The 12,713-nt window shown below is 40.9% G+C and overlaps 1 protein-coding gene across 1 annotated transcript; it reads left to right on the top strand.

Moving 5' to 3' along the window:
• Window positions 1-1,836: 1,836 nt before the first annotated feature.
• On the top strand, window positions 1,837-7,377 carry kcng4b (potassium voltage-gated channel, subfamily G, member 4b). The gene is made up of 3 exons (XM_049717802.2): window positions 1,837-2,387; window positions 2,810-3,647; window positions 3,752-7,377. The coding sequence occupies exons 2-3, from the start codon at window positions 2,889-2,891 to the stop codon at window positions 4,568-4,570; spliced, it is 1,578 nt and encodes a 525-aa protein (XP_049573759.1). The 5' UTR covers window positions 1,837-2,387; window positions 2,810-2,888; the 3' UTR covers window positions 4,571-7,377.
• Window positions 7,378-12,713: the final 5,336 nt, after the last annotated feature.

Consider the following 12,713-nt stretch of genomic DNA (forward strand, 5'->3'; position numbering starts at 1 on the left):
GTGTGTGTGCGTGTGTGCGTGCGTGTGAGCGAGCGAGAGAGAGAGAGAGAGAGCGAGAGAGAGAGAGAGAGAGAGAGAGAGACATATACAGATACAGATACAGATACAGGAAGAGCTCTGCTTTATCTTGAGATTAATCCTGTCGGTTTGGACATTCACTGCACAAACTTTGTCAGTCTGGCTTTGGCTACATCAAAACAAAACACAGTTGATACCTAAAGTATATAGGGCAGTGATGAGTATGGATATTGTGCCTACTTGTAGATTAATAGAAAGAAAGTCAAGTGCTTAAATTGATAATTTTACAGGTTTGAAAATGGTTCCACTTGGATAGCACTTTTCTACTTTCAAGGTAGTGTTAGGTTACGGATTTTAGTTATTGATCTGACTCCAAATTGCGATCAACACTTAACACATGAGTTGCTATGTCCCAATCCACACACTGGCGCACCTAACAATTTTGCGAGTTCGTTCTGTCAAAGAGAAGACCAGTAGATCAATCAGACCAAATTTACCAATTGTTTATTCCTGACAAAGCGCACTAATACAGGCCTGGGTCCCGGGTCCCTCACACTAAAACTCGTGCGTTTTTGTGACCACCAAAAGACGACACATTCTTACGGGTTGCCCAGTTTTGAAGAAACACAATATGAATATTAAAGCATGCAAAACATTGTGAGATGATTGGTCGATGGCCATCTCCTCCTCGTCTAGGTGTTGTTGCTGAGGTCAGGCGGTTGGGTTTTCCCCGCGAAGCCTGACCACCTGGACGTGATGTTGTTCTCGTTTCTCACCGACCTTGAGGTATTCTCGTCCGGTACTCCCTGTCTGGGCCTATTCCACTACACTTCGAAGAAAACAAGTTCATGCAGTTTGCCTGCACATTCTTCGCCACCCACCAATCCACACGAGCACTCCAATACTAGATATTATATTAATATGATTATAAGTTTAACACAACCTTAAAAATATGTTTGCAAGCTGCCGAAAGCACATTTCCCTTTAATAGTTAAAGCACTTTCACAATATTTCTCTTGCCCCTACTGATAAACAGCAGCTGCTCAAGGACACTCGGATGTGCTTGCATAGGACTCAGGATCTTTCTCTTCCTTTAGACCACAGGTGTCAAACTCAAGGCCCGGGGGCCAGATACGGCCCGCCACATCATTTTATGTGGCCCGCAAAGACAAATTGTGCATCAAATTCATGTCAAAGCTAAAATTACAAATTGTTTTCGCTTTTAAATAATAGCGATATTGCTAGCAATTTTTATTACCATTCATATTTTTTGAAATACTTAAACAGTCTTTATTAGTCTGTTTTGAAAACTAGTTATTCATCTAGTTACTCACTAGTTTGTTGTGCAGTCAACACTATATATAATATGAGACATCCACACATATTTGGATTTCAATGGCCCTCCGAAGGAAACTGGCAATGATGCGGCCCGCGAAAAAAATAAGTTTGACAACCCTGCTTCAGACAGTTTGAGTGAGTATGATGAGACTGAAACATAACTTCAGCCTAATTACTATTTCAAGTATGTCTATGACAAAACCAAAAGTATAAAACAATTTCAAGGAAGACAAATCAACATATATGTTTAAAACGTATTTAATTTGTGACGCATTGGTCCTCAAAAGGGAGGACAAGAGAGAAAAGCTACTTTAGGGGTGCTCTATTTGATCAAGAATCCATGAAACTAATGTCTCAAGACAACTTAATTTACATATCAAGTGACTGCATTTTGTTATATTTTGAATAATTGAATTTGTTGTGGAAGCGGGGGGTGGGGCAAAAACTGTCTTCCAATGATGCAACATGTACTTACCATTGCAACATCTGCAAAAAAACAAAGACGAGTAATTTTCGAGAAACAAACTTCCATCTCCAGTCTTTTTTATCCCCTTGTACTCACTGTGCATGAAAAGTGAGCTGGTGCTGGCGAAGGTTGAGATAGAAGAGGGGAGGAGGAAAAAAGGAGGGAGGATGGTCCTGCTGTCAAGCACAGATGAAAATACAGCAGCAGGTTTGAGGAGGGCACATAATCGTATTTCGTCCCTCCTTGGAAGCACAGACGAACAGTGGATACGCGAGCACGAGCCGGGCACAACAGCTTGATGTTGGCTTTACACATAAGCTGGCGTAGTGCAGTTTTTGGAGCGTCTACCATGGAAACTTCAGAGACCATTTAGAAACATTCGGTGATTATCAATACAGCGGTAGGATTTCTAACAAACTGTAAGCTAAATGGACACAAATACGCCCCCCAAAAAATCGGTCTTCGTGGGCGAGATGCGTGTTTGTTTGCGCAACAGCTTGGGAAATGTGCTGGACACTAAACAGAAATGTAACTGAGCTCCAACAGACCACATACGCCCTCTAAGGTGAGTAAATATAATTTACTCCTTTATCTACCGACACACACATCATTTTTATTTTGTATTTATATTACATGGATGTGTTTTGTCCTCGCATGGCAATGAAAATTTGCATTTCAGTGGATATTTACAGTGTACATTTACTGTGACTAGTGGAGACACATTGCTCCCATAGCTCAAATTATGAGCAGCAAGTATTGAAAATATGACAATGGTCATGAGCAGTAGGTGTCACCATGCATGCTTCAGTATTAGTTTTTGCAGGCTAGAGTGTGTCTGTTAAACTTGAAATATGTACATTAAAAAGTAAGCAAAGAAAAAACAGTTTTGAAACGTGCCTAGACTAATCACAAGTCAATAAAAGGCACGAAGGGAAAAACGACCAAGAACTTGCACTATAAATTGTGTTTTTTATTTTATCATTTCAGCTTTTGGTTTCTTTGTGGTTGCTCACCAAAGTATCCACTCAGCCACTCCTACAGTCCTTCCTCATACAGTGAAGACAGAATGCCTATTATCAGCAATGCCAACCACGACTTTAGCACCTACTCAATTAGCAGTGACGACAGTAGCCTTGACCGATTCTTTACAGAGATCCCTGAAACAGAGACAATCAAGGGGGTGTACTTCCAGCGGGCCCAGCTTCTACGTGAGCCGAAGGCCTCGCATGTGGTCGATCACACCCTTCAAGTCCTTGTCAATGTTGGAGGCAATCGCTATACCTTCCCCTGGAGCACACTGGAGCAATTCCCCCAGAGTCGCCTGGGACGCCTGCGCTTCTGCACCACCCCTGAGGAGATTGCGCACCTCTGCGATGATTATGACGAGACATGCAAGGAATACTTCTTTGACCGTAACCCCACAGCTTTCAGGGTCATCCTAAACTTCCTCGCAGCAGGCAAATTGCGTCTGCTCAGGGAATTGTGTGCCGTATCGCTGCATGACGAGCTTGACTACTGGGGCGTTGACCCAGGTCACATGGAGCGGTGCTGCCGTCGTCGCATGATAACCCGTGTGGAGGAGGTGGCCGAGCGAGAGCGCAAAGAAGAGGAATGGAGACAGAAGAGGATGATGCTGAAGAAAAACATAGCAGAGGTGGAGAGAGGTCACTGCAAGCTGATCTGGATGCTGCGGGAAGTGGTGGAAAACCCTCACTCAGGATTGGCAGGAAAGATTTTTGCTTGCCTCTCTGTCATGATGGTGCTGGTCACCGTGGTCAGCCTGTGTATCAGCACCATGCCAGACCTCAGAGATGAAGAGACCAGGGTGCGTATGTAACATAGCAACTGCAGTGACATTTTTACACTTTTATGTTCATGCATTTGGTGGAACCCCCGTTTTGAGTGTGATTTCCAAACTGTGTCTTGCAGGGCGAGTGTTCCCAGAAGTGTCACAGCATGTTTGTGGTGGAGTCCATCTGTGTTGCCTGGTTCACGTTTGAATTTGTGCTGCGATTTATCAACGCCCAGAGTAAGCTGGCCTTTGCTCGTGGGCCCCTCAACATCATCGACGCCATCGCCATCCTGCCGTACTACGTGTCGCTGGTGGTGGATGTCAGAGATGAGTCAGAGGAGGAAGTGGTCATGGGTGCTGGTAGGGGCTACCTGGACAAACTGAGTCTCATTCTGCGCTTGCTGCGCGCACTGCGCATCCTGTACGTTATGCGGCTAGCTCGTCACTCCCTGGGCTTGCAAACGCTGGGGCTGACCATGCAGCGCAGCATGAGGGAGTTTGGCCTACTCCTGCTATTTGTCTGCGTGGCCGTTACTCTCTTCTCACCTTTGGTCCACCTCGCAGAGAGCGAACTGGCGCCGTACGCCACCACCCATCCGCAGCACAGCTTCAGCAGCATCCCGGCCACTTACTGGTGGGCAATCATCTCTATGACAACTGTTGGTTATGGAGACATGGTCCCCCGCAGCATCCCTGGTCAGATGGTGGCATTGACTAGTATCCTGAGTGGAATCCTCATCATGGCCTTCCCTGCCACTTCCATCTTCCACACCTTCTCCCGCTCCTATCAGGAGCTAAAGCAGGAGTACGAGAGGCTCTGGAAGGAGGAGAGAGGCGAGGAAATAGCAGCAGAGTCAGAAGAGAGATGCACCAAGGTCGACTTGACATTATTTCACAATTTGGAGCTGATAACAGACAGAGATGATCATTCGTCTCTTCCAAGTACAGCTTTCTAACGAAACAGTAATCTCGGAAATGCATTGAGAAAAAACATTCTCTTAGCAAGACAGATGTTTGGACAATTGTTTCTTCTTTCTGCCACATTTTGAACCAATCAGAACAAGTACAACTGGAGAACATCACAGTTGTAGATCAGCAAGTACCCAGTGTCACGTATCAAGATATGACTGAAATAAACTGTACGCCTTTTGCTGTTCAGTTCTGTTATAATTTATCCTTTTGTCAGCTTACCGTGTGTCTCTTGTGACAGCTTGTAACTGCCTATTGCTTCCGGGAACATTTATTATGTGCCTACCTGGATCTAGTCATGTCACTTTGATATTTGGCACTATGTATTTGCAAGGTTATAGACACTAACCAAAGTTTGGACATCATACATCTCTTTATCTATTAGTGACCCATTTAGGACTTAGCGTTTGTAATATTTGTAACCATTCAGTAGACATTTTAATCCAATGTATGTGGATGTGTTTTGATGTGGAAGAACCTGAGAGTCACAAACACAATTGTGATTATCTAAAGCAAAAAAATGACAATAAATAAATAAGACTATTATTTTATATTGCCCCATACCTGGATAAAGTTAAATGCAGCCAATGACTGTATTAAGTCTAGAGCACAAAGAAAACAAAAATTCTGAGTGTCACCCCTTGAGCCGCTTTGCCAGACCTTCACTGCAGCCGTGTTTACTTTTTCTGTGTGGGTCGTTAAAGCTTCCACTTTTTTGGGAAACTTGCATCTAAATATATATATATATATATATATATATATACATATTTTTGAAATGCTCAAATTGGTGTCCATTACCTTCCAGACATGTATGTGTATAGCAAACTACTGCTCTGTAACATTGGCCTGTATGTAATGGGATTGCTGCACATGCATTTTCATGTGTTCAACTCTCCCAAGGTACCCTTAAGGATCGATGCTGTGAATCACAGGAAACCTACTACATTGGTGGCACTTGGATAAGAAATAGAAAATGTGTAGGAATCCCATCCAACCAGCCATCCATCCATCCATCCATCCATCCATCCATCCATCCATCCATCCATCCATTGAAGGAATGGGGTCAAAATACAAAAAGTCCTGCCTAACTACAAACACAGATGTGCTCAAACCTCATTGAATAAAGTACATAAGCAGGCAAGTACATTCACATATTAAATCAGTAAAAGAAACATTTTAAGCATATAATTATACCTACACACTAAATCAATAAATAAGACATAACTAGACATTTTTGATAAGTGGTAATGAGGAAGGTTTTCATAAACTTTATGATCTGATAGATATTTCTGAGCACTTTGAAATAACAAATGTCTTTTGATATATGGCCTAAATAGCTTAATGACCCTTAAGGAACTGTGTAGTGCATGCCTGATGTTTTTCTCTAAATCATGGACACGGCCAGAGTCGTCTTGACCGTTCAGTACTTGATTGTATCTTATGTTTTGACTAATGCTAGACGCCAGTTTTTGATTACTACTGAAGGCTCTGCACAGAGGGAAATATTTTGCCTAACAAAGAAAGAATGAGGTACGACAGTGTATGTCCAAGATTGGAGAAGAATGTTCACAGGAAGGTTACGTGGAGATAAAACCAGCAGGTGCCAGAGGGAGCCAGACAAGGACTCGGCCAAAGATGATCGCCAAGGCTGAAAGACGGGATGGAAGACAACAGCCCCCACACACACCGAATCGCCCATAACCAGCACCCACTCCCATGGCGAACTTGCCCCACCCCAAAGACTCATCACCCATCAAACTCGGCCCACACTGGCATGTGCAGCTGATATAAGCTAACCAAAGAACCTTGAACGTTGCCTTTTCTGAATGGAGACTTTCCGCTCTTGAAGGGCCCAGCGCTGTATTGTACTTTCCTGAAAACAGAGCTGTCTGAACAAGAATTGTGATTGAATTCAACCAACCTGTGTAAGTTGTGCTTCAGTGTCTTAGCATTTTCCTAAATCTGAAGAAATCAAACGAGCACGCAGTGAGTAAATTGGATAACAGGTGATTGGCAATGGCTTTTGCCGTGAGGCGCAGATAACGCGCTCCCTAAATTGTGGACAAAATCCAACACCATCCATCCATCCATCCATCCATCCATCCATCCATCCATCCATCCATCCATCCATCCATCCATCCATCCATCCATCCATCCATCCGTTTTCTGTACCGCTTGTTCCCACATGGGTCGCGGGCGAGCAGTGGGCGGGGGACACCCTGAACTGGTTGCCAGCCAATCGCAGGGCATACAGAGACAAACAACTATCCGCACTCGCACTCACACCTACAGGCAATTTGGAGGGCCCTATTAGCCTACCATGTACGTATGTTTTTGAGATGTGGAAGGAAACCCACGCAGGCAGGGGAGATCATGCAAACTCCAAACAGGAAGGGCCGGAGGTGGAATCAAACCCGCATCCTCCGAACTGTGAGTCAGGCGGGCTAACCGACCTGTGTAGAAATCCCAATTGGTAAATTGCAAAAGTGCAGTAAAAAAAAAAAAAAATCCATCCAGAAAGAGTGCAAGTGAATTTTGATGACTTGACTGGAGGTCACCATGTCAACATGCATGTGGCTTCACCCAGCCCGGGGTTCTGGATTTTAATGCCCTGCCTTGCTCGGCATTTTACTGTGTGATCATGATGAATTGACTGTATATTTGTCAACCTTGAGTTAATGATTCCCCCCTATTCAAAAACATTTGCATGTATTTCATTTGCACCTGATGACCTGAAGAAAAACATTATATAATGTTTTTTCTCATGAACATTAAAAAATACTTTCACCCTTTATGTATTTTTCTTCCCTCAGTAATTGTCATCAAAACAACATTTGTTGAGTGTTTCGAGGCAGATGGACTGTTTCAAAGATTTCATTCAAAGTCTGGCAGCCTTTCTTACTCAAACAACAATGAAAAAAACTCCAGCAATCATTTTGTTCCTTTCCTCTCCCACCTCTTCGGCACCGACCTGCTGCTCTGTTAAAAACAAGTATTATTATTAATACCCTACGGACAGACAGGTCCTTATTTTGTTCCAGATATTTTTCAATGTACAGTAATCCCTCGTTTATCGCGGATAATTGGTTCCAAAACCCACCCGCGATAAGTGAAATCCGTGAAGTACGGTCACCAACAAGAAGTACTGGACAGGCTAACGAGTTAGCGGAAATATGCTAATTTGCGATCGTGCTAACACACGAAAACGGACTTCTAAAGGAATGTAAACGAACATTTGGAGCAATACTACATTGTCCTAAAGGTTAGGTACGTGTTTCCTCAATTTAGAAGTTTTATTTTGACTTTTAAATTGTTTTTTCATTTGGAAAAAAAATCCGCGATGTAGTGAAGCCGCAATAAACGAAACGCGAAGTAGCGAGGGATCACTGTATTCCATTGGCGCAGCACTGCCGCTCCCAGCCTTGAATGGCGTACTTTGTCACAACCATTGATAAGTATTACTCTAGACAACACAAATTGATGGTGATTCGTAAAGGTGCCTGTACTGTAACTGAGCCAGGTCTCATCTTAACGTGTAATGTATGAAAACTATACCTAATATCCAAAAACTGCAATCAATCAATCAATCAATCAATCAATCAATCAATCAATCAATCAATCAATCAATCAATCAATCAATCAAACTCTTTTCTTTTTTTTTTTTTTACAGTCTTAAACACTGTTAAATGCATCCATCCATCAATTTTCTGAACCGCTTAGTCCCCACGGGGTTCGCGGGCGTGCTGGAGTCTATCCCAGCCGTCATCGGGCAGTAGGCGGGGGACATTCTGAACTGGTTGCCAGCCAATCGCAGGGCACACAGAGACAGACAACCAACCAAACACTCACACCTGGGGACAATTTGGAGTCTTCAATCGGCCTACCAAGCATGTTTTTGGAATGTGGGAGGAAACCGGAGTGCCCGGAGAAAACCCACGCGGGCCCGGGGAGAACATGCAAACTCTACACAGGGAGGGTCGGAGGTGGAATCGAACCCGCACCCTCCTAACTGTGAGGCGGACGTGCTACCCAGTGCTCCACCGAGCCGCTGTTAAATACAAGTAAGTGCAATTTCCCCGGCAAGTTGACCTGCATGCGAGACATTTCAAGAGATTGCGGGCATTTGCGCCACCTTGTGGCTACTTGCACAGTCGTGTGAGCTACTGTTTAAAAAACGAGTTCCTGGAGATTTGAATAATGCCCAAGATTTTAAGATACAACTCCAGCTGCTGCCTCAGCGAGCACTTAAACTAGACGGGTGCAAGCACAAAAAAAAAAAAAAACAGGAATGATAAGGATCTAGAGAAGGATTGCCCCATTATTACCGATTTTATGGATTTGGCGTTTTCTTCTCCAATCTCCATACAGGCATTCACTACTCCAGAAGCTTATGTCGTTTAGTGAGGAAAACGCGTTGCCAATAAAATAATATTTGTATAGGTAGATGTGAAGCTTTCCCTACACTTTATTGAGTTTTACTGTAGACTGTCTCATGTGTCAATCCACCCCGAGTGTCATCGATTTTCGTTATAGTTTCACATTTTACAGACGTGTCATGCCAAAATCTACAATGCCACACATAAAAACTTACAGGTTCACTTTGAAAACTGTGCGGCTCTCCTGCACATCAACACGTATTGCTGAACAATATTTTCACTAAGGCTGTGCATTGTGTGTTTTACGGAGGATAAGACAATATTAACCATTAACCAGACAATATTACACGATTTTGGAATGTGGAAGTCAAGTTGATTTATTGACTTATCGTAATTAAAATTGTAACTACAAAAGAAAGCTATTAACATACAATATATTGTATAAACATGTCATTTGCAACATAGGGACTTCAAAATTGAAATGAATAAAAATACATTCAAGAAGCGAACGGTTCAGAAAATGGATGGATGGATGGATGGATGGATGGATGGATGGATGGATGGATGGATGGATGGATGGATGGATGGATGGATGGATGGATGGATGGATAAATCTTTTTTCAATATCACATACATTTGTGGTATCACTATCAAACAAAAAAGCTATCTAAACAAAAGAAGACAAATGTAAAAGGTACAAATCTATAGTAAAATAGATAAAGGAACTTTCTCCTCATGTCAGTTGAATATAATTTTCACAGATGGTCTGATTGAAAGGGGCAGGTACAGATGTCTTGTTGGCAGAAACTATCTCAAAGTGTCTCAGCAGTTCTTTTGCCCAATCCCATTCGCCTTCGATGCAAAATCTTTTGTCACACACCGTTGTGACTCTGGAACACCAAATAGGCTCATTATTTCATGCAAGCATCTTTATATACTCCACATGCAATTGTGAAATGTAATCTTGTAATCTTGCTAGTTATGTATATCATCAAACACAATGTTTTGAATATTTTGCCAATCGTGAATCATGAATTATTGTACTTGTAAAAGATTTTTGTTTATTCTCTCGATACCAACAATTTTTAGGATCCATTCCTAGAACACACATTGAAATTTGAATTGATCAAAAAATTCAGTCAGGTGGTTGAACAAGTAAGCAAAAGGACCCAATAAACCCATTGTGTGTTCTAAAAAATTTTTTTTTCTTGTTTCCTCAAAATATCGAAATGAGGCCAATGTCGATATGGTGTAACTATACTTTCCATTTTTTCAATATGTTCATATAGACAACGTGGAATTGAACAACCCACTTTCCAAAAATGTCTGATACTTACACAATCGCTTTACGGTGGCAACCATCTGGCGTCGTCGCCACGTGTTTCACTCTTTGTTTTGGGATTAGCATGCGTAAACTCTTTGAACAACACCCATCCTTAAACATGAACGGCTGGCTGACCATGCCTGCAAACAAATGAACACTTGAAATAATTTCAATCACAACTAAATTAGTTTTGTTGAGAACAGAAGTGCAACTAACCTGTGGCAATACAGAACAGCGTGAGGAGTATGAAAGGGCCAAGCGTCTTCATAGTGATATCTGTGCCTCTGATCTTCAGGATGTTCTGGTGTGGGTGACCTGTGCTGGCTTTTCTTTTTATGCAGCTGGTATTGCTGCTCTTTTTTACAGTGTCCTTTTAAGAAAGCAGCTGCGGTTTCTATCGCCCCACACTACTCTTTTCCTTCTGCTTTGAGCTACTGAGAAAAGAACACAATTCTACTCAGAGCATTTCAGAGAATTAAAAAAAAGTCCGTATTTGGCAAACAAAAACGTAACCAGAATTATTGTCAGTTGTGAGAAGTATGGCCAATGACCATTGTGTGTGATCTAACACCCTTTTTCTCCATGTTTTGTATTTTACAATGTTCTTAACTATCTTCCACTTTAATGCTTAAACAAGACAGCGTATAAAAAAGTTTGATTTTTCAATGTTCAATCGTTTTGAAAATCGATTTCAAATCAATTTCAATTTATTTGCAAAAAATAAATGTTCTACCACATCAATGTACTTTTTTAAATATAATAGGTTTAGTAATCACTACTTGTATGGATCGCATAAGTTGCAAGTCATAAAATCAGGAGGAATTTCAAATAATTTTGACAAAAATGTCTCACAATTAAGGGGATCTCATTCATTAGGAAGAAGTCTCTACAAAAAACAGCATTATAAATTTTGATTTCACATCAACCTTGTATTTGAAGTTATTATTCAAATGATAAAAACTTATTTTTGCTACCACATTGCTCTTTTTATCATCTCCTCTGAATAGTGCATAACAGTAAATACTATAATTACAGATTTATGAGCGGCATTTCCTTACATTTCCTTAATGAACTCATTCTGGGGTATGAGAAACCCTTTATTATGATGATTATCATTGATTGATTGATTGATTGATTGATTGATTGATTGATTGATTGATTGATTGATTGATTCATTCATTCATTCATTCGGAGGTTTTCTGAATGAACACATTCTGGGGTATGAGAAACCCTCTATGATGATGATGACGACGAGCATTCATTCATTCATTCAGAGGTTGCGGTGTTACATTTTCATAATGAACACATTCTTAATGAACACGTTCTAAGTAAAAATTATGATGATCATTCATTCATTCATTACTTCATTCATTGCTTCATTCATTGCTTAATTGCTTAATTGCTTCATTGCTTAATTGCTTCATTGCTTAATTGCTTCATTCATTCATTCATTCATTCATTCATTCATTCATTCATTCATTCATTCATTCATTCATTCATCTGATTCATTCATTCATCTGATTCATTCATTCATCTAATTAATTAATTAAATAATTAATTAATCCATTCATTCATTCATTCATTCATAGGTTTTCTGAATGAACACATTCTGGGGTATGAAAAACCCTCTATTCATTGCTTCATTCATTCTTTGGTTCATCCATTCATTCATTCTTTGCTTCATTCATTTGCTTCATTCGTTTATTCACTCATTCAGTTGTGGTGTTACATTTTCTTAATGAACAAATTTTGGGGTATGGGAACCCTCTATTATGATGATGATAATCATTCATTCATTCATTCATTGCTTCATTCATTGCGTCATTCGTTGCTTCATTCATTGCTTCATTGCTTCATTGCTTCATTCATTGCTTCATTCATTCATTCATTCATGCATTCATTCATTCATTCATTCATTCATTCATTCATTCATTCATTCATTCAGAGGTTGCAGTGTTACCCTTTCATAATGAACACATTCTGGGGTATGAGTAAACCTCTATTATGATGATGGTCATTCATTCTTCATTGCTTCCTTCATTGCTTCCTTCATTGCTTCATTCATTCATTGCTTCATTCATTGCATCATTCATTCATTGCTTCATAACTTCATTGCTTCATTCATTCATTGCTTCATTCATTCGTTCGTTCGTTCGTTCGTTCATTCATTCATCTTTTGTACTACTTCTAATCACGAGGCTCCTGCCGGAGCTTACCCCAGCAGTCTATGGGCAGTTGGTTTGGTACACACTGGTCACCAGCTAATCGTTGGGCACACATACACAAATAAACATTCACACTCCCAATCGCACCTTTGGACAATTTGGAATGGTCTATTTTTTCGTTAAACAACATGATTGATGTATGAGACTGTAATGTTACCCTTTGGAATGAAAAATTAAGAAACTGAAAATATTCAAATGTTGAATG

The sequence above is a fragment of the Syngnathus scovelli genome, chromosome 4 (genome assembly GCF_024217435.2).
Source record: "Syngnathus scovelli strain Florida chromosome 4, RoL_Ssco_1.2, whole genome shotgun sequence".
NCBI lineage: Eukaryota > Metazoa > Chordata > Actinopteri > Syngnathiformes > Syngnathidae > Syngnathus > Syngnathus scovelli.